Raw genomic sequence first — 24,040 nt, 5'->3', positions numbered from 1 at the left:
GAAATGGATTAAATTGTTTATGTTAGTGGCTTCAGAATAGTTTTTAGTTGACCACCATTTCAGAACACCTTCAGTAATTCATGATGACCCACTTCCTGAAGTCAGATTGTTTTTATGGAGATTTAAGGCTGAATTCACAAGTGCTCAAATGCCATTGATGAATTTGTCAGAAACCTCCAAAAATGAGGCGGAGGGATTTTGGCATAGCAGTGAGAGATAACAACTGCACAAACCCAATCTAATTAAGACCACCAAGTCATCACCATCCCACAGTATGGAGTGGAATGATTATGGATAATAGTACCATTTAGGACAGTTTTGAGGATTTATTGACAAACTCACCTAAAAGCTCACCTTCTCCAATAAGCCCCCCCGATTAATTCCCAACAACTCTTACCCTTTCATATTTAGTTGGACTCCCTTCTCAGGACTTGTGCATCTATGATTATTCAGTTTTATTTAGAGAAGCAGTGTGCCTGGTGGATAGAGTTCGGGCCTGGGAGTCGGAAGAACCTGGATTCTAATCTCTGCTTCACCACTTGCCTGCAGTGTGACCTTGGGCAAGTTACTTAACTTCTCTGTGCCTCAGTTACCTCATCTGTGAAAGGGGGCTTAAGACTGTGAGCCCCATATGGGACAGGAACAGGACAGCAACCTGATTTGCTAGTATCCACCCCAGAGCTTGGTTCAGCGCCTGGCACATAGTAAGCATTTAACAAATACTACTGTGATTATTTTAACGTCTGTCTCACCCTCTAGACTCTAAGCTCCTGGTGGGTAGGGATCATGTCTACCTATTCTTTTGTACTGTTCTCTTCCAAGCTCTTATTATAGTGCTCTGAACACAGTATGCATGCAATACCTTAATTTAATGATTAAACATTAAATTACTTATTCAGATTCCACTATTTATAAATATATTTGAATCTGTCTACCCCAGTGGAGCATAAACTCCTTTAAGGGCAAGAACTTGGCTTATGCTTACACTGTACTTTCCTAAGCACTTCATACAGTACATAATAATAATGATGATGATGGTATTTGTTAAGCGCTTACTACATACCAGGCACTGTACTCAGCACTGGGGTGGATACAAGGAAATTGGGTTGGAGACAGTCTCTTCTTCCATGAGGGGCTCACAGTCTCAATCCCCATTTTACAGATGAGGTAACTGAGGCACAGAGAAATTGTGACTTGCCCAAGATCACGCAGCACATTCAGGAGGTACTGTATCGATCAATCAAGGGTATTCACTGAGGAATTACTGTGTGCAGAGCATTCTACTAAGTGCTTGGGAGAGTATAATACAATAGAATTGGTAGACGCGACAGCTGCCCACAAGGAGCTTACTGTCTAGTTGGAGAAACAGTCCCTGAAACAAATTATGAACAGGGAAAGTGGCAAAGAATATTCACAAAGTGTTGTAGAGCTTTAGGTGGGGTGAATATCAAGTGCTTACTGGGTGCAGATCCAAGTGCATAAGTAAGGCAAATGGGAGGGTGACTAGAGAAAATGAAGATTTAGCTGGGGACGACCCCTTGGAGGAGATGTGATTTTTGGGTGGGTCCGAAGGGGAAGAGAGTGATGATCTGTCAAATATGAAGTAAGGGGATGTTCCAGGCCAGAAGGATAATGCAGGCAAGGGGTCCGTGGTGAGTAGAGGAGATCAAAGGACAGAGAATAGGTTTGGTGTTAGAGAAGCAAAGTGAGCAGCCGGAGTTGTACATCAGCAAGGTGAGGTGAGGGCGAGAGTCCTTCCAGACTGTAAACTTCTTGTGGGCAGGGAATGTGCCTATTAAATCTTTAATACTGTTCTCTCCCAAGAGCTTAGTTCAGTACTCTGCACACAGTAAGCGCTCAATGAATACAACGTTTTGAGAAAGCTGATTGAGCACTTAAAGTCAATGGTAAGAAGTTTCTGTTTGATGAGGAAGTGGATGGGCAACCACTCGAGGTTTTAGAGGAGTGTGGAGATACAAACTGAATGGATATTTAGAAAAAAATGAACTAGGCAGCATGGCTCAGTGGAAAGAGCACGGGCTTTGGAGTCAGAGATCATGGGTTCGAATCCCGGCTCAGCCACTTGTCAGCTGTGTGACTTTGGGCAAGTCACTTGACTTCTCTGTGCCTCAGTTACCTCATCTGTAAAATGGGGATTAGGACTGTGAGCCCCACTTGGGACAACCTGATTCCCTTGTGTCTACCCCAGCGCTTAGAACAGTGCTCTGCACACAGTAAGTGCTTAACAAATACCAACATTTTAGTAAACTGTGGACTGGAGTGGGGGAGGACAGGAGATAGGGAAATCAGTGAAGAGGCTGCTTCAGTAGTCATGGCAGGATACAAGTGGTTGGAGCCACATGGTAACAGTCTGGATAGACAAGAAAGGCCAATTCTAGAGATGCACGAAGGTAGAACAAGCACGATTTGTTGACAGATTGATATGTAGGTTGAGTGAGTAGAGGAGTCAAGGACAATGCCAAGATAATGTGTTGTCAGACAGGGAGGGTGGGGGTGACGGGAAATACTGATGATAATGATCGTATTTGTTAAGCATTTACTCTGTGTCAAGTATTGTTATAAACGCTGGGGTAGATACAAGCTAATCAGGTAAGACACTTGCCTTATACCACATGAGGCTCATGATCTTAACCTCCATTTTATAGATGAGGAAACTAAGGCACACGGCAATTAAGCGACTTGCCCAAGGTCACACAGCAGACAAATGTAGGACCCGGAATTAGAACCCAGGTCTTTCTGACTCCCAGACCCATGCTCTACCCAGTAGGCCAACACATATCATTACTTCTATTACATGAACTATGAACGCTTCATATATTTTATATGCTCTCTGAATCTCATATCTCCTCATTTGCTTTTAATTTACTTAGACTGTCAGCTTTGAGTGGGACGGGGACTGTGTCCAATATGATTATCTTGTACCTCTCCCAGAATTTAGTAGACTGCTCAGCATTTAGTAAGTGCTTAACAATTACCATAATGATACTTTATTTTTCCTGAAGAAGAAAATCCCTTTCCAAATCTTCCATTCATGGGAAGATAAGAAAAGCTAAGGATCACTATTCTTCTCTCTCTTTATTCCTCCCGCCCCCCCCCCCAAAAAGGCAAGAATACTTTTTACCTGAAATAAAGTCTTATCTTCAAAAGGCTCACAGACTAATTTTTCCATATTTCCACCTGATACAAAAGTGAAGACCACGATGATCATCAAGGCCCAAGAGAAGAGGAAGCTGAATCCAACTCCCCTGGAAAGGATGGATAAAACTCAATAACTATATCAGGATTCACCGAAAACTTATTCAACAGACACTGCAATAGCAATTTAAAGTGTACCTTGAAATGAAATGATTAACTATAGATTGAAGTGAAAGTATCCCAGGGCAACACAATCAACTTGGGAAAGGGAGAATTAAAAAAAAAGCACCAAAAACAAAACCTTATCCTCTCTCTCATACAGTTTACACCAAAGAATTCAGTGTTTTTGTATTTCCAAAGAAAGTTGATTAACTGAAGCACTGGGGGTACTTGAGAGTTATTAATTAATTTTACTTGAGATTATCATTCCTGATGCTGCTGCCATCCTGTCATCCTATGCCTCGTGGATACTTTCCATTTCTCCTTTCAACATCAAAGTTCTCATTAAAAACGTCTTAAATGGGGCTCATTAACACTTATTAAGGAATACACAGAAAGACTTGACCTGCTGGCAAATGACAGCACTGCCAATCTAGGTAGAAGGGGTGGGATTGGATTAGGGAGTTGAAAAGTAGGGGACAGTGGGGTATGAGAGGAGATGGCTTTGGGTACCTTGTATCTACTCTAGCGCTTAGAACAGTGCTTGGCACATAGTAAGCACTTAACAAATACCATTATTCTTCTAGACTGTGAGCCTGTTGTGGGCAGGGATTGTCTCTGTTGCTGAACTATACATGAGAAGCAGCGTGGCTCAGTGGAAAGAGCATGGGCTTTGGAGTCAGAGGTCATGAGTTCGAATCCCAGCTCTGCCACTTGTCAGCTGTGTGACTGTGGGCAAGTCACTTGACTTCTCTGTGCCTCAGTTCCCTCAACTGTAAAATGGGGGTGAAGACTGTGAGCCCCACGTGGGACAACCTGATTTCCCTGTGTCTACCCCAGCGCTTAGAACAGTGCTCTGCACATAGTAAGCGCTTAACAAATACCAACATTAGTACAGTGCTCTGCACAAAGTTAAGCGCTCAATGAATATGATGGAATGAATGACAGGGACTGTGTCCAACCTGATTATCTTGCATCTACCCCAGTGCTTAGAAGAGTGCTTGGCACATAGTAAGTGCTTAACAAATATAATAATAATAATAATAGTATATATTACTATATATCTGTTACTATATATACTATAAATCTGTTATATCTGTTACATATACTGTATACATGATAATTATTATTATTGTTAGAAGTGGGCAGAGCAATGTAGGTCTCCATTCCTTGGGATCCTAAACCGTGGCAATGTGTTTTTACTAAAGATAGGCCTGGGAAGGAAGGCTACAGAGTTGAGTCTGTAATGTTGATTTTGATGGCTTGGTAAAGTGAGTTCCTCACAGAGGGGCTGGTCTCAAACTGGCTACGGATAAGGGACTCTTGGTCCAATGGACCCTGAACCTTTCCTGTCAAACTGGAGATCCGTTTGCAAGGGAACAGAATCAAGCTCAGATGTCCTTCAGAATTTTCTAATTTTCCTGGTGCCATGTTAGATTTTATCTGTGAGTTGGGCTAGTTCTTCCTCATCCCTCCCTCAATCCCACAACTTGACTGAGAATCTGGAGTGATGGCAGCCATGGAGAAGTGAGAGGAGAAAGGGTACTAATTCTGATGGACTTGAACTAGATTTTTCTCCTTTCTTCTAGGTTTCACAAAAAATTTGGGCAGATGTGTTTTTAAAAAAGAGATATTGTAGGTTCTCTTTTTAATGACTCAATTAGTTTGATGGTCCAATTGCATTGGCTACTTTCCACAATTCCTTGAGGATTTTATCAGGTGTCTTCTAAAGATATAGTATAATTCTAAAGAGTGAATTAAAGCATTTTGATCTTTATATCATGTTTTCTGTCAGTGAACGGTCTTGCATTCAGTATCCGGCATTTTGGCCACCTTAGAGTGGTTTTTGAAATAAGGTCAAAATGTATTTCTGCTCCGGCAATGCATCTTAAATGCTCACATCCTGAGATTCAGCCTGATTGTATTTTCAGGTCATCAGTTCAGACATTCACTATGGAGACAGCAGCAGCAATTACTCTATTTAAGTCGATAGGGCTTTCTTCTCCTTCTCATTTTGCTCATGATTCCCTCATTTTTCTTTTAGCCGAATGTCACACCCTTGGTATATGCCCAGAATGAAATCTTACTGGATGAAATCCAATAAAACCATATTTTAAGGGTAAGAAAAGGATAAAGTAGACTTTTAAAGACAATTTCTATAAGCAAAGTACACAAAACCTATTTTGGAGCAGCTTGATTTATAAGGGCAGGGAATGTGCCTGCTTATTGTTATACTGTACTCTCCCAAATGTTCATTACAGTGCTCTGCACACAATAAGAGCTCAATAAATACAAATAAAAAATTGGGCTTGTAGGGAGCCCTACGGACAGAGAAAAGGCAAGAGAAGGTGAGAGAAGGGCAAAGACATTATGATAGTGCATTTGACTTCTTTTCTTTTTGATTCTCTTGTAAACTAGAAATATTCTATCAGTAGGCCCCGCAAACCCTCCAAAAGTGCATGCTTGACAGTAAAGAAAATCCTGGAGCTGTAGCCTTATACTTATTCCCTGAAAAACTGCAAGCATCATGGAAGCAACACTAATGAAACACTTGACATATTGCTCAAAGAGAACAGAACTTAATTTATTTTCAGCTGAAGCTGAATGAATACAATGGATGTGATACTGGAGGAGATTTGCTATTTAGGAGATTCATTCATTCATTCAATAGTATTTACTGAGAGCTTACTATGTACAGAGCACTGTACTAAGCGCTTGGCACGTACAAATCGGTAACAGAGACGGTCCCTGCCCTTTGATGGGCTTTGGAGTCCATCATTCCAATTAATTGTTCCCCAAAGCTCTATGACAGTGCTTTGCACACAGTAAGTGCTCAATAAATATGATCGAATGTTTCACACCTCTCCCCGTTACAAGAAATAAACTCACGCCATGAGGAAGTTGCCTCCGGTGTTTGAGACGCAGCCTCTGTTGGTGGGAGTAGTGTGTTTATCATAACCGCAAGCACCGCACAGTAATCCCAGGTAGTAGAACACAAGAATCAGGACTACCAGGCAGCAGATAATTAAACAACCCAGCCATCTAAGGAGACAACAATGAAAATATCACCATGGGTAGCCAGCATGCAAAAGCTCACACGAAACTCAACTTACCTATTGTTGTAAGATAATACTTCTCGTTTGGATGCAAAGGCTTCTCAAATTGTGAAAATTATAACTATAACTGCTGTTAATGAAACAAATGATCCTAGAGATGATAGAGCATTTCATATTTTGTAAGCGTCTGGGTAATCTAAATAACGTCGAAAGGTTATAGGAATTCTGTCCAAGTGCCAAAATTCCTAATTAATGTCTTCTCTGTCAGTGGCAAGGAAGAGACTAGTTTGTACTGATTCCAAGACCAAGGCAAAAAAACTAGTTTGGGTTTTTAGTCTTCTTCAAACAGAACAGATTGGACACTTATTTTGCCTTGACTAGTCCAAGCAATCCCTAACCTTGTTCAAAAAAATCTTTGATAAAATGTGAAGTTAAAACATATTAAACAAATAATATTTGTGAAGGGTTACAGGGCTATGGATGCTCAACAAGATTAGGAAATCAGGAAGCAATCAGACTTCACGAAAAGATTCATAAGACTTTTTTTACAGTATTTCTTAAACGTTTACTATGTGCCAGGAACTGTATTAAGCAGTGGGGTAGATACAAGTTAATCAGGTTGGACACAGTCCCTGTCCGAAAGGGGACTCACAAGTCTTAATCCCCATTTTACAGGAGAGGCATAGAGAAGTTAAGTGACTTGCCCAAGATCACAGACCAGACAAGTGGCAGGGCCAGGATTAGCACTCAGGTACTTCTGACTATCAGACCCATTTCTACCCACTAGCTTCTCCTTTCACTAATCTGAATTTGTTTTATGGGAATAAATTTCCTGCGCAGCCATTTTGTGTTCTGCACTGAAAAGGTTAGATCCCAATCTGTTAGCTAGTTTTGAGTTTTCTGAGCAACATAAATCAAATGTACATAAAATGTCAATCACCATTTTGCAGTGACACTGCCAGTCTGAGTTTGCAGTTTAAAATAATGGATGCTCAATTAGTTCTAATTGGCAAGTTCACAAACTGGGGCATCCTTTCCCAGGAGCATTCTCCAAGGAGGAGAGAAATGCATTACTGTCTCTGCTAATATTCAAATAAATACATTAAAAAAATGAAGAAATCACACTTGTCTGCTCCTCCGGAAAAAAATGCTTCACTGGTCACTTTCAATCAGATTCTTAAAACAAAAGTGTCTCGGTGATATGTAGCAAAAATGGGAGATGCATTAGCTCCAATAGGAAATGCCTTCTAGAAAGATAAATCCTGGCAGACTGTCAGGTCTGCCAATTAGGCTGGCCCACTCACCAGGACAGATAAAAATGCTGCCGGGAAATGGGCTTTTTCTGCAAGGACGTAGTGAATTGTCCTGACTCCTCTGTCAGTGTCCATCCGGTCCCACTATTCAGACATAGGGAATATCATCCTTCCTTGACCCTGCTGGGCTTTGGCTGGGCGCAAACTCCCTTCGATCACCATGTGGAGGGAGCAAGGTGGTGGGATGGAATGGGAAGAGAGATTTCGACCAAATTGGCCCAGCTCCTTTTTGCCATGCTCATAGTTACCAACAGAGGAAGGGCGGGGCAACTGTCTGCAGAGCTCTCTGGAGACAAAAATGGGGTGGTGGTGAAGATACTTGGTACTTAGTAAGAGCTTAACAAATACTACTATTGTTATTACTTTTATTATTACAGTTTAAAACTGGGGAAATTGGGATAAGATCACTTACCTACTTTCTTAGATTATGAGCACCAAGTGGGATTGGGACTGCATCTGATCTGATCATCTTGCTGCTACCGTAAAGCTTCCTCAGTATTGAGGAAGCACTAAACATGCCATTATTGTTATTATTTAGAAGTTCCTAAAGTCTGATGAATATTTATTGACATTTACCCAAGTCTGTTTACTCTTGAGAACAAATGAGAACAATATTTAAACTCATCCAAGTCATAGCTGTACATTTTCTCCATATTAAGATTTTCAAATAAATATTCTTGAATTACACAAATTGTAATTTCCAAATTACTAAACCCTCACCTGTAGAAGTCATATTGTTCTATTGCAGGGAAATAATCTTCAATATATGCCTCAGTCTGAGAGAGATAATTTGTGAAATCTTTCAGCATCTTTTCAAGCGGAACCATTTTGGTTAAGCTGGTGATATTTGAACCGATTGTATCCAAAATACTTTTGACATCTGAAAATAATCATGCCTCAGTTACACAATTATAAGCTTTGGAGAAAAACTGCATACTACAGAATTGCAAGTTTTAATCAGTGTAAACTCTGCTGACATTTTTTACTCGCACCCCCGACCCCCACCAACCTAGAACATGAATGCATGAAATGCTATCACATACATACAGAGATGAACAAGAATATAGTCAAACCACAGAAGCACCATTAGCCAAGGATAAAGGAATGCATTTAGTACTGAGTTAGAAGGTTGCGTTCAAGCCAGAGTTTTATTTTCCTATTCAATTGTCACCAGAGATCATCTTTTGAAAGTTCGAACCATATACCAGACTACAGTTCCTGGAGCTAGGGAATAGAAATGAATGGCTACCATTTTCTAATATATTCTAGAATGTGCCTTTAGGTGTCTTAATCCATTAAGGTGCCTTAATTCCTTATGAAAGATGATCTCCTGAAGAGTCTAACTCTTACAAGAAGCACAAAACAATTCTAGCCACTCGGGTGCAATACTACTACTAATAATAATTGCATTTGTTGAGCGCTTACTATATGCCAGGCACTGCATTAAGTACTGGAGTGGATATAAGCAAATCTTAATAATAGTCTTAATCCCCATTTTACAGATGAGGGAACTGAAGCATAGACAAGTGAAGTGACTTGCCCAAGGTCACACAGCAGAATGTGGTAGAGCTGGGATTAGAACCCAGGCCCTTCTGACTCCCAGGTCCATGCTCTATCCACTAGGCCATGCTGCTTCTCTACCTAGAGTATACCTCCAGTATGGTAAACCACTTCCATATTTTTACCAAGAAAACTCTATGGATCCACTACCAGAACGACGGCAGGGGAAGTGGAGTGTTCTGGGAGAGATGTATCTATGGCGTCGCTATGGGTCAGACACGACTCAACAGCATAGGACAGCAATGGAACTAAACATCAAAAAAATTCATCATCATCAAATATCTACCTAAATTCATTATGTGGCTGAGATGAAAATACATTGGAGCCGTAGCTTTCTCTAAAAGTCAACAGCTGTCTGCTAACATGTTAGGTTAAGATTTTTTTTAACCTTTAATATTTTATATCTCACCCCTGAAGTGTGTAACCTTGGGTCAGAAGTTTAATACTCAGGCTAAACCCTTTCACCTACTTATAGCCTATTATAAAATTCGATGCCAGTTGATCACTTCCCTCAGAAAGCCATTTCTGTTATAACTTGTCCTACCTAGTCAAACTAAATGTGTGCCTCTGTTTGACTGCCTTCCTGCAAAGAACTCTTCCCTTCAAATATTGACATGCATAAACCTGTACTACATAGCAAAGACCTAACTTATCATTCAGGTGTTACTATCCAAGAGTAGCAAACTAAATCAAAGTTCTGACCGGGGAGATAGACTGTTCACTGGGGAGACAAACTGTTCACCATCAGTACCATTACAAAGAAAAAGGTCTAGGCTAAGCATGAAGACTCTAACAACACTTGTGAATCACTGCAACTTTATTCACTCATTCAATTGTATTGATTGAGTGCTTACTGTGTGCAGAGCACTGTACTAAGCACTTGGGAGAGTACAATATAACAATATATGGACACATTCCCTGCCCACAAAGAGCTTATGACCAAGTTGGGGAATTTATCTGTCTGGAGATTGTTATGAAAAGTGTAGAAAACTTTCTAGGATGGTTGAAATGACATCATCCCCAAAGACAGGGGGAAAGATCAGCTGATCCCTTAATCTCTTCCAGAAGCCACTATTTCTCCCCCATTATATTGTAAACTCCATGTGGGCTGGGTACAGGTCTTTTCCTTCTGTTGTGCTTTTCAAGCACTTAGTGCAGTATCTTGAGCTCAGCAGGTGTTCAGTAGCAATTTCTAGTCCTAGTAGAGTTTGAACCTCTTAAGGTAACCACCACGGCAGAGAAAACTTACTAGGAATCCCGAAAGAATAAGCCAAGTTAAGACAAGAATAAGTTCCTTGTCAAAAAGAGGCAAGAACAGAAAGTGTTCCTTTTTTCCTTTTAGGAAATGGTATTTTTGGTTTTCCTCTCCTGCAAAATAGCTTTCCCAACTCCACCCAGAGAGCTGATTTAGGAGTTCAAGAAGAGGAATGATTAGTAAACTTAGGTGCTTAAGTCACTTAACTTCTTCTCACTGTTCCTCGACATCATCTATCTTGCCGCCGACCCCTAGCCCACATCTTACCTCCGGCCTGGAAAGTCCTGCCTCCTCAAATCCTACAGACAATTACTCTCCCCTCTTCAAAGCCTTATTGAAGGCACATCTTCTCCAAAAGGCCTTCCCTAAGCTCTCCTTTCCTCTTCTCCCGCTCCCTCAATGTTGCCCAGGCTCACTTCCTTTATTCATCAACTCCCCCACACAGCCCCACAACATTTATGTACATATGTGTAATTTATTTATATTAATGTCTGTCTGCCCCTGTAGACTGTGAGCTCACTGTGGGCAGAGATGGTGCCCCCTTAGTGATATATTGTACGGTCCCAAGCACTTAGTACAGTACTCAGCACACAGTAAGCACTCAATAAATATGAGTGACTGAATGAATGAATTCTTGGTTCCTCAGTTCCCTCATCTGCAAAATGGGGATTCAATACCTGTTCTCCCTTCTATTTAAACTGTGAGCTCCATGTGGGACCTAATTATCTTGTATCTACCCCAGCACTTAGAACAGTCCTTGGCACATAGTGAAAGTTTAACAAATACCACGGTTAGGAGAAGTAGTATCATTATTAATATTATGCTTCGAAGGCGGGAGAGGAGAAGAAAAAAAGACTTCTGATTGAATAGAAATGAGAAAGGTTGTTTAAGGGTGTGACGCCCCCAGTGAATCCCAATCCAGATTTACCCTGCCTGGCTTTCTTTTGTTTTTCTTCTTTTTTCAATATAGTCAGGTGTGCCAGCCATTATTTGCATTTTCATATTATTTCCCTCTAGACTGTAAGCTCGTTGTGAGCAAGGAATGTGTCTGCTTATTGCTAGATTGTACTCTCCCAAGAGCTTAATACGGTGTTTTGCACACAGTAAGCGCTCAATAAATATGACTCGGTGAATACAATTGAATGAATAGATTTCATTGTGCATTTTGGATGAGTGTTGATGAAAAATTAGGTAATGTTTTTCCCACAACATGCATTCATCTAGACACAACATTATGTAGTGTTGGAAGAAATGGCTTTGTGTAAGCGCATGCCAGCCACAAGGTGAGTATAACAACATATTTACTATAACACAAAATTCTTCAACAGCCCTCTATTACTAGAGAACTAATGGTACTTGAACTGGGCAATTCTCCCCCATGTTTTACTGAATGGAAATTCACAGTACGATCCAAGAAAACTCTGACTTGTTTTAGGCAAGTCTACACAGTATGCAACATATTTTTCACATACATACTGTGTGCATTGTTTTGCCAAACTTACAAGGGAGGGCTGCATATAGAGGCAGAACAGGTCCACAAAAGGGAAACAAAAATCAAATATACAGATTAGTATAACAGTTCACATAGAAAATACAGCACAAACTAACTCCACTGTAAATTCTGTAACAGGCTAGCACTTAAGGAGGAGTGTATTTCCTGAAGACCACTAGGGAATTGTGAGCAGGAAAACTGCAGGCACCAGGAGAATTGGATTTGTTATTAACAAACTTGTATCTTTTAAAGAAGAGACTTTAAGTATGGAAAGAAATGCTATCACCCCAAAGTTATTAAAAACTATGCTATAAAAAGGAGCCTAATTTTTTTTTAAAGAGTGAAGTTGTGATTCTGATATTATTAAAACCTTATGTTCAGGCCTTAGAAAAATTGGTGGAACTGGTTCCCACCCCCACTGTCCAAGATGTCTGTATTATTCATTAATATTTATTGAACACTTACTGTGTACTATGTGTATTACCGGTTTACCACACAGGACTGTAGGTTCAGGGTGACATGTTGCCTGAGGAATGTTTAGTATTACTAAAATTTGGCTGTCATAATTGATTCATTTGATTTTTCTTATTATTTTAATTCATTTAAGTTTTTTACCTGTCTTGTGTGACCATCCACTCCCTTCTCCCCATATTGTCCTTCGGTTGTGAGCACCTTGTGGTGTCAGGACTTGTCTGAATCAATATCCATCGATTCTTCCCAGCTCTTAGCACAATGTATGTACACTGTTCTATGGAATTTGTTACATCTTTAGGGTATGAAAAAGCCCAGGACTAACAGGGCCAACACTGTAGCTTGTTTGGGAGGCCTTGAAACCCCATGGGAGGCATGGTATTAAATGATCCACAGTACTAACAGAGGGTAGTGATGCTATAGACTAACAAAGAGGGTGGTTTTGGGGGAGGTGATTAAGTGGACTGGCAAGTATGATGCAAGATGATGAAATAGCAAGTTCTGAATTAAAGTATGCATTTGTATCATAGATTTCCTCTGCAAAAAAGCAATCATTTCCACATAGAATGTATTAAATATCATTTTCTGGGCATACCAGAAGTCTATATATCAGTGTTTTCCATATCTGATCAAGTGCACAAATATTCTCATCTTTTCCATACTCTCTGCCACTGTAGTAGTAAACTGCAAATCCAAATTACCACCACCCTCTTCTAGAAAGGTTTGAAGGACAAGTTTTCCCCCAGAAAAAAAATAAATCTTATTTTGTTAGATAAATTGAACAAAATAATCTGTAACCTTATAAGCAAGTTGAATGTCTGCCTTTCCTTATTCCCCTCTGCGAACTCAATTTGAAGCTACTGTTCAAATAAAAATGGATCCATTTTAACCCAACAGTCCCTCTCCAAAGATTCAGAGTCATTAACCAAACAAAGCTGTCCAGCTCTGAATTCAATTTGTGTCCTGCAGGGTTTAGAAAAAGATTGGCTATTCCACCACAGTAAAATACAAAAGAAGCATCATTAAGACTTTATGACCCTTCATTAACCACAGATAGAAACTCTTTTAAACTAGTCATTAGTCTCACCTGATAAAATATTCTTGGTTTGGTTCTGCACCAAATCAGGGGTCTCATTGAATGCTGCGTAGCCCTAAAATATATATTTTTAAAATGGAGTAGACAGTAACAGGTTATTTAGTCATTTGATTTTCCCAGCTGGAAAAGGTAACAATGATAACAGAGCTAAAACTAACAATAGCAATGTATTCCAGGATCAAAGTCCATTTATTCCCCTGAAGAATAAAGAATATTAACACTATTTCTGAGAAAGACTGTAGACCTTTTTTTTTCCAAAATGCTGAAGGAAAGTTCATCCACTCATTTATTCATCCTCAGAAGAACCCTGTTGAGTGGGTGAAGATTGCGACCTATGGTTTACAGAAACTGAGCCCCATATCACTCTTTGAGTTACTAGGAGAGATGAAAATAAAATCAAGTTCAGGGAACTCTGCTCTTGTGTCACTGCCAATTTCACAGTCTCAAACTATTCAATACCAACCACTTCTATCTACATCCGTACTGCTCTTCCCAAATGGCAAAATGCAATACCCCTTACCTCCCTTTCCATATTTAGTCCCATTTCACTAATGGACCTATACCCTAATGTTGCTTTTTTTTGTTGTTGAGTTGAATCCTGCATCATGGCAGAGAAACGGACCGCATTACCTCAAGATCCCTTCTAATCATGTGAGTCTATGAAAATACAAATAAGAAACAGGGAAATTAAACAAAGAAAAAAACTTTCATTCACAAGTCTATATTCGAAGTCCCCAGGGCCAGGGGCCAGAGACAGAATGAAATTGTATTTATTAAGGAGGTATTTGACTTTTAAAATGTGTATTTAGTGCTCAATTTAAATTTGTTGGACTTTATGTCCTCCATCCAGAGGACCCATTCACTAAATCTCCACTGTCTCTGTCCATGTGAGAGAAAAAAGGCAATTTCTCCCTCTCTTGACTACCAAAGGAAGTCCGTGTGTGCCTATCTATTTGTGCCTATGGAGCATTAATAATTCATTATATCTACTGTGTCCTCCCCCTGATCTTTCCTTCATTGTAGATATAACCACCAACCTCCGTCTCACAAGCCTGTAAACCTTGGTGTTATCCTCGACTCATCTTTGACCTTCAACCTACATATTCAATTTGTCACCAAATCCTGTTGATTCAACCTTCACAACATCGCTAAAATCCTCCCTTTCTGCTCCGTCCAAACTGCTACCATGTTAATCCAAGCATTTATCCTATCCCACCTTGATTACTCCGTCAACCTCCCGGCTGATCTCCTTGCCTTTCATCTCTCTCCCCATTCCAGTCTGCTGCCTAGGTCATGTATGCATGCACACAGTACAGAGACCATGTAGCAGTGGCTAATCAAATATAAAATGATCCATTTCCAGAGGGTTTTTTTTTTGTTCCCTTTCCTTTCTCCCCTGAGTCCACAACTATTTTCTCCCAATATAAAGGAAGCAGAAGACTCTGTAGCTTTCCCAGACCCGTACCTTTTGAACTAAACCGGAGAGGTCAACTTTGAGAACTTCATTGACTTTGGAGAGCTGCAGGCCTACACCTGGAAGCTAGGAAGAGAATTAAAAAAAAAATTCACACACATTTCAGTTTCATATTTCAAACGGAAGGAAAATAAAAGAGGAGACTTAAAAAGTCTGGACAGATACTGAAGTTCTATAAAATGTACTTCCAAGTACCCTGCTTTCATCAGCAGCCCACCCTAAGTCATTCTTCAACTCATTAAAGCAGAATTTTAATGCAAAAGTGAAGCTGTAATTGTCTTTTCTTCTCCTGCCAATTTGGAAATTGCAATTACACTATCTAAAAAGATTGACAAAAGCACAGGAGATTATTGTTTCAAATCACTGGCAGCTCTACTGCTGGAAGCATTATGAGGCAGCCAGACATTAACCCTAATGAAATGGTTCTGTAATATAAAGCAGCCTTCCTTTTGGAGGATGACACCGTTGCTCTCTAAATGGAAGTTGGGGGGGGGGAGATTGGGTATTTGATCCCTATTTTTCAAACAAGGAAACAGGCACGAAGTCAGTCAATTGTATTTATTGAGTGCTTACTGCGTGCGGGTCACTGTACTAAGTGTTGGGAGAGTACAAAATAGATGCATTCCCTGTCCACAGTGAGCTTATAGTCTAGAAAGGGAGATGAATGACTTACCTAAGGTCACATAACACACCAACGGGGAGCTCCTCATCTCCCACTCCCTTTTGTGTCACCCTGACTTGCTCCCTTTGCTCTCCCCCCACCTCCCCTCCCCACAGCACTTATGAATATACCTGTAATTTTATTTATATTGATGTCTGTTTACTTGTATTGATGTCTGTCTTCACCCCTCTAGATTGTGAGCTTACTGTGGGCAGGGATTGCCTCTCTTTTTTGCTGAATTATACTTCCCAAGCACTTAGTAAAGTGCTCCGCACATAGTAAGCGCTCAATAAATATGACTGATTGAATGAATGAATGAACGAACACAGACCTTCTCCTCATGTATCTGAGGCTAGACCCTTCTCCCCATTTATATATTTAGACTGTGAGTCTCCCAGACAGGGACCATTTTTAATTCCCACCTGTGTATTCTTTCCCAGAGCCTCGTACAGTGCTCTGCACACAGTAAGCACTCAATCAATACTACGATGACTACTACTGACAGCGAAACACCCTTCTGAGAAGCAGCGTGGCCTAGGGGATAGAGCACTGGCCTGGGAGTCAGAAAGAGTTCTAATCCCAACACTGTCTCGTATCTCCTGTATGGCCTTGGGCAAGTCAGTGACTTCATTTTATCTCATCTGTAATGCGGATCTAATTTGAGTAATGAGCAATATAATCTGGGGATTGAGACTGTGAGCCTCATGTGGACATTGTCCCTGGATTACCTTGTACCTATCCCAGCGCTTAGTACAGCACCTGGTGCATAGTAAGAGCTTAACAAATATCATTACTATTATAATTGTTATTATTATTGTGACTGAAAAGGCTAAGGCACCATATTTGAGGGAAAATAATGTCTTCTTACCCGGCGCATAGTAAGAGCTTAACAAATATCATTACTATTATAATTATTATTATTATTGTGACTGAAAAGGCTAAGGCACCATATTTGAGGGAAAATAACGTCTTCTTACCCGGCTAAAGTTGGCATTGATATCCAGTTGGTTTAATGAATTTCTGATAACGTTACAAGTAGAGGCAGCTTGGGCAGTTGTGCAGGCAGAGTCGTTGAGGGTGTTGCTCAGGTTCATTTTCACGTCTGTCAAATTGGCATTCAGCTTGTCCGTTCCTTCCTGCAGAATCTCCATAGAGGCGCTAACATTCTCCAATGCCTCTTTTGTTTCTCTGATTGCTGTGGAGTTGACATAGCCAAATGTCACTTAGAGTCACCAGTTTCAGTGATTTCTCCAAACTCGTAGACCCAACGTTACTGTTGTCGAAAGGCTATTCTGTGTTGCATTAGGTGTCTTGGGCTCAGGCAGCTTAATACAGCACTCAGGTAGAGCCACACAGAACCCTGGCATTGGATAGAGGCAGTCACAGCTTGGGAAAGCAGCAGTCTGGGAGCAACTGACAAAATGGTAATGGCTGGAAAATGACAATACAACAGTAGTAACCTGAACTTACCAACTCCTGATGAGCTTCAAGGCCAGAACTGGCAATACTTTGGACTCTAACTCGTCTGGATTAAAACCACAAAAACATTCACCTTACTGCAGACTGAAATCTTTTCTCCCAGCACAGGTGAAAGAGCAGTAGTATTACCACAATAATAATAATGATGGTATTCATTATGCGTTTACTATGTGCCAAGCACTGTTCTAAGTGCTGGGGTAGATACAAGGCCATCAGGTAGGCCCACGTGGGGCTCACACTTTTAGTCCCCATTTAACAGGAGGTAACTGAGGCACAGAGGAGTGAGGTGACTTGCCCAAGGTCTCACAGCAGACGAGTGGCGGAGGCGGAATTGGAACCCATGACCTCTGACTCCCAAGCCTGTGCTCTTTCCACTAAGCCATTCTGCTTCTCTTTGCAATTGCAAGCCTGCAATTGTGACCAGTGGCAGGATCTGAACTAGTCTGTGTCCTAGGACTGGGTCAACTTGCTCCAGAGGACCTGGAGGTTTGGAGAGGATTTTGTTTTTTTAATTTTAACTCCAAGACCTTGAAAACAGGTTTGATGAGTCTAGAGGGGTAGCTTGGACCTATGTTTAGAACACTGGGTGTTCATATTGAAGTCTAGAATAGTGGTGAGCCCCCAGAGAATCTTGGCTTCAGTACAGAGGAAACTTCAAATTAATAGCAGAGAAGCAGCGTGGCTCAGTGGAAAGAGCCCGGGTTTGGCAGTCAGAGGGCATGGGTTCGAATCCCGGCTCTGCCACTTGTCTGCTGTGTGACTGTGGGCAAGTCACAATTTATCTGTGCCTCAGTTCCCTCATCTGTAAAATGGGGATTAAGACTGTGAGCCTCACGTGGGACAACCTGATTACCCTGTATCTACCCCAGCGCTTAGAAGTGCTCTGCGCATAGTGAAGCACTAAACAAGTACCAACATTATTATTATTATAATCCCCAGTTCCCACTCCATCCTCCACACATCTCAACCCCAGCACTGTCCCAAACTGACTCAATCCACATCCTGGCCTCTTCGGTCCTAAAAATACAGTAGGAAACAGATTTTTATTAAAATGCCGTAGTTCACTTCAATGGGGGAAATGCTTCACTCTAAAGTGGGGAGACTGCTTCATACTCTGTGCTTTTCTCAAATACTCTATCAATAATAATAATAATAATAATGATGATGTTGGTATTTGTTAAGCGCTTACTATGTGCAGAGCACTATTCTAAGCGCTGGGGTAGAAACGGGGTAATCAGGTTGTCCCACGTGAGGCTCACAGTTAATCCCCATTTTACAGATGAGGTAACTTAGGCCCAGAGAAGTGACTTGCCCACAGTCACACAGCTGACAAGTGGCAGAGCCGGGAATCGAACTCATGACCTCTGACTCCCAAGCCCGGGCTCTTTCCACTGAGCCACGCTGCTTCTCCTAATATTTGAGCCTAACTCTTCATTATTATTTTTTTCTGAAACCTGAATACATTCATCTGTACTGTTAAAAATGATAATTAAATAGGTAATCTTATGACTTCTACCTATGTCAGTGGGATTCCTCTTCAAAGGAAGTATAGTTTTTTTTTATTATTATTAATGAACTACTTTAGATTCCAAGTCCTCAAGAGCAGGGAGTGTCTTACTTTTTTTATTATACAAACCAAAGTACTTAGTATAGTACTCTGTACCCAACAGATACTCAGTAAATACTTATTCGGATAAAGTAATAAATGTGGAAATATGCAGCAAATAATCTAGGGTAATTTAGATACAATCCTAAATTTGAAGGCCAGAGCAGACACTAGATTACTTATAAATCTCTTCCACACCTATAATTCTACACTGGATCTCTTCTAATAGGCACAGATGAAATATTTCCAAAAATAGTCTATTCCCTCATTGTTCTTCCTGGCCACGAAACAAATATGGCAAAGACACAGCTAGAGAGAGGCACAAAAACACACAAGAATGTATGAGAATATACTAGGAAACACTTTACATCACACACAGACACACCACAAATTTTTAAACTGCTTTTTTTTTTTTTTACCTTTGATAGCCCTTTCCACTTTGACTTCAAGATAAAAAAAATACAAAGCAAAAAAGAATGATGATGACCAAAAAATTCTGATGATGGAGATGAAAATGGATATGGGGGTGATCACAGTTCATAGCATAAAGTATTTAATTTCATTGATCATTGCCATTTGTATAGTACCTGGAGGTCATGAGCAGAGTGTACGTCGCCTGGCTCCGCTTCCAGAAGGGACTAGCTTCAAACATCAGTGGGCCTCATTCCTATTTCAACTCTTACCCCTTGCCCCACCCACCCTATCTGACCCACCCTTCCTCCTATCTGACCCTACCTCCCCCCTCCTATCCGTCAATCCACAGACCCCCCCCCCACTACACACACACGTTTTCAATACCCTTCTGAAATCCCACTTTCTCCAGGAGGCTTCCCACACTGCTTTACACATGAGATAACCGGTCACACAGCAGACAAGTGCAGAGCCGGGATTAGAACCCACGTCCTCTGACTCCCAAGCCCGTGCTCCTGCCACTAGACCATGCTGTCTTTCATTCATTCAAGACTATTTATTGAGTGCTTACCGTGTGCAGAGCACTGAACTAAGCGCTTGGGAGAGTACGATATGAAAATAAAACAGACACATGCCCTGTCTGAAACCAGGCCTGTCTACAGACACTTTGCTTGACTCTCCTGCCTCTGTTGAGTCAGAGGAAGAGGGTGCAGGTAAAAAGGAAACCAATATCTGGAGCCCAGCCCGACTCACCTTAAGGGACTCATGAAGTATATCTGGATTAGAGGTCTGCATGACCAAAATCACGAAGGACAGTCTATCCAGCAGCTGGACAACTCCAGCCCAGCCTAAGCCTGCTAGTGTCCGGAATTGGGCTCCATGCCTGGCTCAATGTCCAGTTTTTTAGTTCTTCCTCCCATCATTCATTCATTCATTCAATAGTATTTATTGAGCGCTTACTATGTGCAGAGCACTGTACTAAGCACTTGGGATGAACAAGTCGGCAACAGATAGAGACAGTCCCTGCCGTCCAATTTACCTTCCTCATTTCCTTCCCCACTCTGGCCATGGCTGAGGGATGTTCCAAGAATGGGGTGAGAGGACAGGGGTTAAGTGTTAGCCAGGGGTGGAGATCGCTCCTCTTCCTTGATATTCACGCCACCCTCAGTATTTAGGGAAATAGCATGGTCTGGTGGAAAGAGCCCGGGCCTGGGAGTCAGAGGGTATGGGTTCTAATCCCGGCTCTGCCACATGTCTGCTATGTGACCTTGGGCAAGTCACTTCACTTCTCCGTGCCCCAGATATCTAATCTGTAAAACATTCATTCATTCAATCATTATTTATTGAGCGCTTACTGTGTGCAGAGCACTGTTCTAAGTGCTTGGAATGTACGATTCGGCAACAGAGACAATCCTTGCCCAATTAAGCCCGTGAGCCCCATGTGGGACAGTAACTGTGTCCAACTTGATTACTTTGTATCTATCCCAGTGCTTAGAACAGCGCTTGGCACATAGTGAGCACTTAACAAATACCACAGTAATTATTATTTAAATACATATCTGTAATTTATTTTAATGTCTGCCTCCCCCGCTAGACTGTAAGCTACTTGTTGGCATTGTACTCTCTCAAGCACTTAGTACAGGACTCTGCCCAAAGTAAGTGCTCAGTGAATACCATTGATTAAGTGAATCTGGGGAGACCCTGGGTGGGAGCTAGTTTGGAAGGGTATATGGATTACTCCTTTCTGCCTTAACCAAAGATACATAGGGGAAGAGGAGGGAATCCTTTCTGGAAGCTGCAGTGTGAAAACTCCAGCCCAGTCTTGACTACCATCTGAGAAATCCCCTTCTGGATTCTGTATATGATTAATTACCACTTTTTTTTGGATTTTCTCTAATTACATCAGCCCCACCCCAAATTTACCAATATTGCAAATATAGTTCCCTAATGAAAATGATCGTATCTTAAAAAATGATAAAGCATTTGTTTTGTGGGTCATAATTTTGAATTTTCATTAAAATTCATGATTTACCTGTGGTATGTTTTCTTTCAGGACCAGACTGCTTTTTTGGGACACTGGTTCTGAAGGCCAGTTACAGTCAGCATGGTTGAATAAGCTTGCTTTTTGCAGCATTTTTCATTATTCAAGTGAATCCGCAAAGAATTGCTAGAGGGAAAACTTTTTGAAGTATGTGCAAATACGCATTAGGCATTGTAAATACCTGACAGTAGAGCAGGCTAAACTTTATTTAATTGCGTGGCTCAAACTCTACCTATCTGAAGATTAGATTGAAGAGGGAAAAACCTTATACTACTCTGCACTTATTGCTGCTTGACTCTTTTTGGGCAGGGAACGTGTCTGTTGTTATATTGTTCTCGCCCAAGCTCTTAGTACAGTGCTCTGCACATAGTAAACACTCAATAAATATGATTGAATGAATGAATTTGAATATTTATTTTATTTTAGAGAGGGCAGGGCAGAAAGGTAAAGAATTAAGTCCATCCCACTTGAAAAGTATATTTCTCCTGGGTTCCAATTGCTAGTTAGCAAGCACAAAGGATTGATAACAAAAACATTTTTAATACTATGTCAGGGTGAGATTATTATCAATTAATCAGTGATATTTATTGAGTGCTTACTGTATGCAAAGGGTTGCAGGTTTGCACTAAGTGCTTGGGAGAGTACAGCATAGCAAATTTCATAATAGTTGCATGCTCCCAGGTTTCCAAACCAATCCATTAGGAAAAAAAGACAAACCACTGCAAGGAGGGCCAAGACCAATCATTAACCCCATTGAGTTCAGCTCCCTTGGACTCCACGGGCCACCCTCTGCTCCTGGAAACAGTATCCAATCTTGGCTTCACCAAAACCATCCTTACCTGGTTCTCCTCCTACTTTTCTGGCTGTTCCTTCTCTGTCTCTTTAGTCAGCTCCTCCTCTGTCCCCCACCCCCACAGCTCTCTAACTCTGGGGATTCCTCAAGCCTCAGTTATGGATCCCTTTCTATTCTCCATCTACACCAACTCCCTTAGAGAATTCATTTACTCACAGTTTCACTGATGATAGCTATGTAGAAGATTGCCAAATCTACTTCTCTATTTCTTCCCTTTCTTGCAGTCCCTCATTCCTCCTGTCTTCAGAACATTTCTATGTAAGTGTCCTGCCAACACCTTAAACTTAACATGTCCAAACAGAACTACTCATCTTTCCAAACCTTGTCTTCCCCAAGTCTCTCCCATCGCTGTAGACAACACCACCACCCTGCCTGTTTCATCAGGTTGTAATTATCCTTGATTCATCATCCTCATTCAACCCACATATCCATTATGTCACCAAATCCAGTCAGTTTTACCTCCACGACATTGCTAAAATTCATCTTTTCCTCTCCATCTAAATGGCTATAAAGCTGAGCCAAGCACTTATCCTATCCCACCTTGGCTACTGCATCAGCCTCCTTGCTGACCTCCTTGCCTCCCGTCTCTCCCCACTCCAGTCCATACTTCACTCTGCTGCCTGGATCACTGTTCCTAAAAAATATTCAGTCCATGTCTCCTCTCTTCCAGGAACCTCCATCGTTTGCCCATCCACCTCACATCAAATTCCTTACCATGAGATTTAAGGCACTTAATCAATTCTCCCCTTCTTTCTTGATCTTGCTGATCTCCTACTACAACCCCACCCCCTCTATTTTGCTCCTTTAATGCCAACACGCCCACTGTACCTTGGCCTTGTCTTCCTCACCATTAACCCATTGCCCACATAATAACAGCAATAATGATGGCATTTGTTAAGCATTTACTATGTGTCGATTACTGTTCTGAGCACTGGGGTAGGTACAAGATAATTAGACATGGCCCCTTGTCCCACATGGGGGTCACAATCTTAATTCTCATTTTACAGATGAGGTGACTGAGGCATAGAGAAGTGAAATGACTTAACCAAGGTCACACTCAGATAAGTGGCAGGGCCAGGTTTAAAACCCAGATCCTTCTGACTTCCAGGCCTGTGCTCCTTCCCCTTAATATATAACCACCACTCTCCCCAGTCTCAAAGTACTCCTAAAAATCACATATTCTTCCAAGAGGCCTTCCCTGACTAAGCCCTTCTTTATTTCCCCTTCTCATCTTCCCTTCTGTATCACCTGTGTACTTGGATCTGGACCTTTAAGACCTTGCTTGGTATTTACCCCATCTCACCCCCATTCCACAGCACTTATGTAGATATCTTTATACTCTCCCACTTCCACTAACTGTATTTTAATATCTGCCTTTCCTTCTATACTGTACGCTCCTCGTAGGAAGGGGGTCAGGTCAACCAAATCTTCTGTATTGTACTCTCCCAAGTGCTTAGTACAGTGTTTGGCACGCAGTAAGTGTTCAATGAATACCAACTGATAGATGGAATGATGGCAATTTAAAAACTAAATTACATTCAAGAATTAATTACACTTTTGAAAAAAGCAGACTGTAAGATAGCCTTCAGGACCTTGGCCCATGAGATAGGCGTATTGTATCATTAGAGCCATCTCACTCTCCCTCTAGACTGGAAGGTCGTTGTGGGCAGGGAATGTTCCTGCTTATTTTTGTGTTGTACTCTCCCAAGTGCTTAGTACAGTGCTCTACACACAATAAGCTCTCAATAATACAACTGAATGAATGAATCTCACACCTCCAAGCTATTAAATCCTGATTGCGGTATACTCATCATTTCATCATTTTTTTTTCAAAAGGATTTACTTGCAGGTCATGTATTCTGACTACATCTCATCAAGAGAAAATTTGAATGAAGCCATTTTCCAGAACTAAGGCAACAACATTAGTCAGAATAATAGCCACTTCAGTCTTTGCAAG

The 24,040-nt window shown here is 41.1% G+C and overlaps 1 protein-coding gene across 10 annotated transcripts in view; it reads right to left on the bottom strand.

The window, feature by feature from the left end:
• PROM1 (prominin 1) overlaps window positions 1-24,040 on the bottom strand; it is a 143,005-nt gene that overhangs the window by 31,519 nt on the left and 87,446 nt on the right. For 6 of the 10 annotated variants that reach the window (XM_039911665.1, XM_029061883.2, XM_029061880.2 and 3 more), the window contains 7 exons: window positions 16,671-16,888; window positions 15,024-15,098; window positions 13,550-13,613; window positions 12,002-12,010; window positions 8,405-8,564; window positions 6,205-6,357; window positions 3,143-3,266 (listed from right to left, as the gene is read on the bottom strand). In XM_039911665.1, the coding sequence (XP_039767599.1) occupies window positions 3,143-3,266; window positions 6,205-6,357; window positions 8,405-8,564; window positions 12,002-12,010; window positions 13,550-13,613; window positions 15,024-15,098; window positions 16,671-16,888 (803 nt within the window). 10 annotated transcript variants of the gene reach the window in all.

The sequence above is a fragment of the Ornithorhynchus anatinus genome, chromosome 4 (assembly GCF_004115215.2).
Source record: "Ornithorhynchus anatinus isolate Pmale09 chromosome 4, mOrnAna1.pri.v4, whole genome shotgun sequence".
Taxonomy (NCBI): Eukaryota; Metazoa; Chordata; class Mammalia; order Monotremata; family Ornithorhynchidae; genus Ornithorhynchus; species Ornithorhynchus anatinus.
Note: the sequence above shows the minus strand (reverse complement) of the source record. Positions and strands in the feature narration are given on the sequence as shown.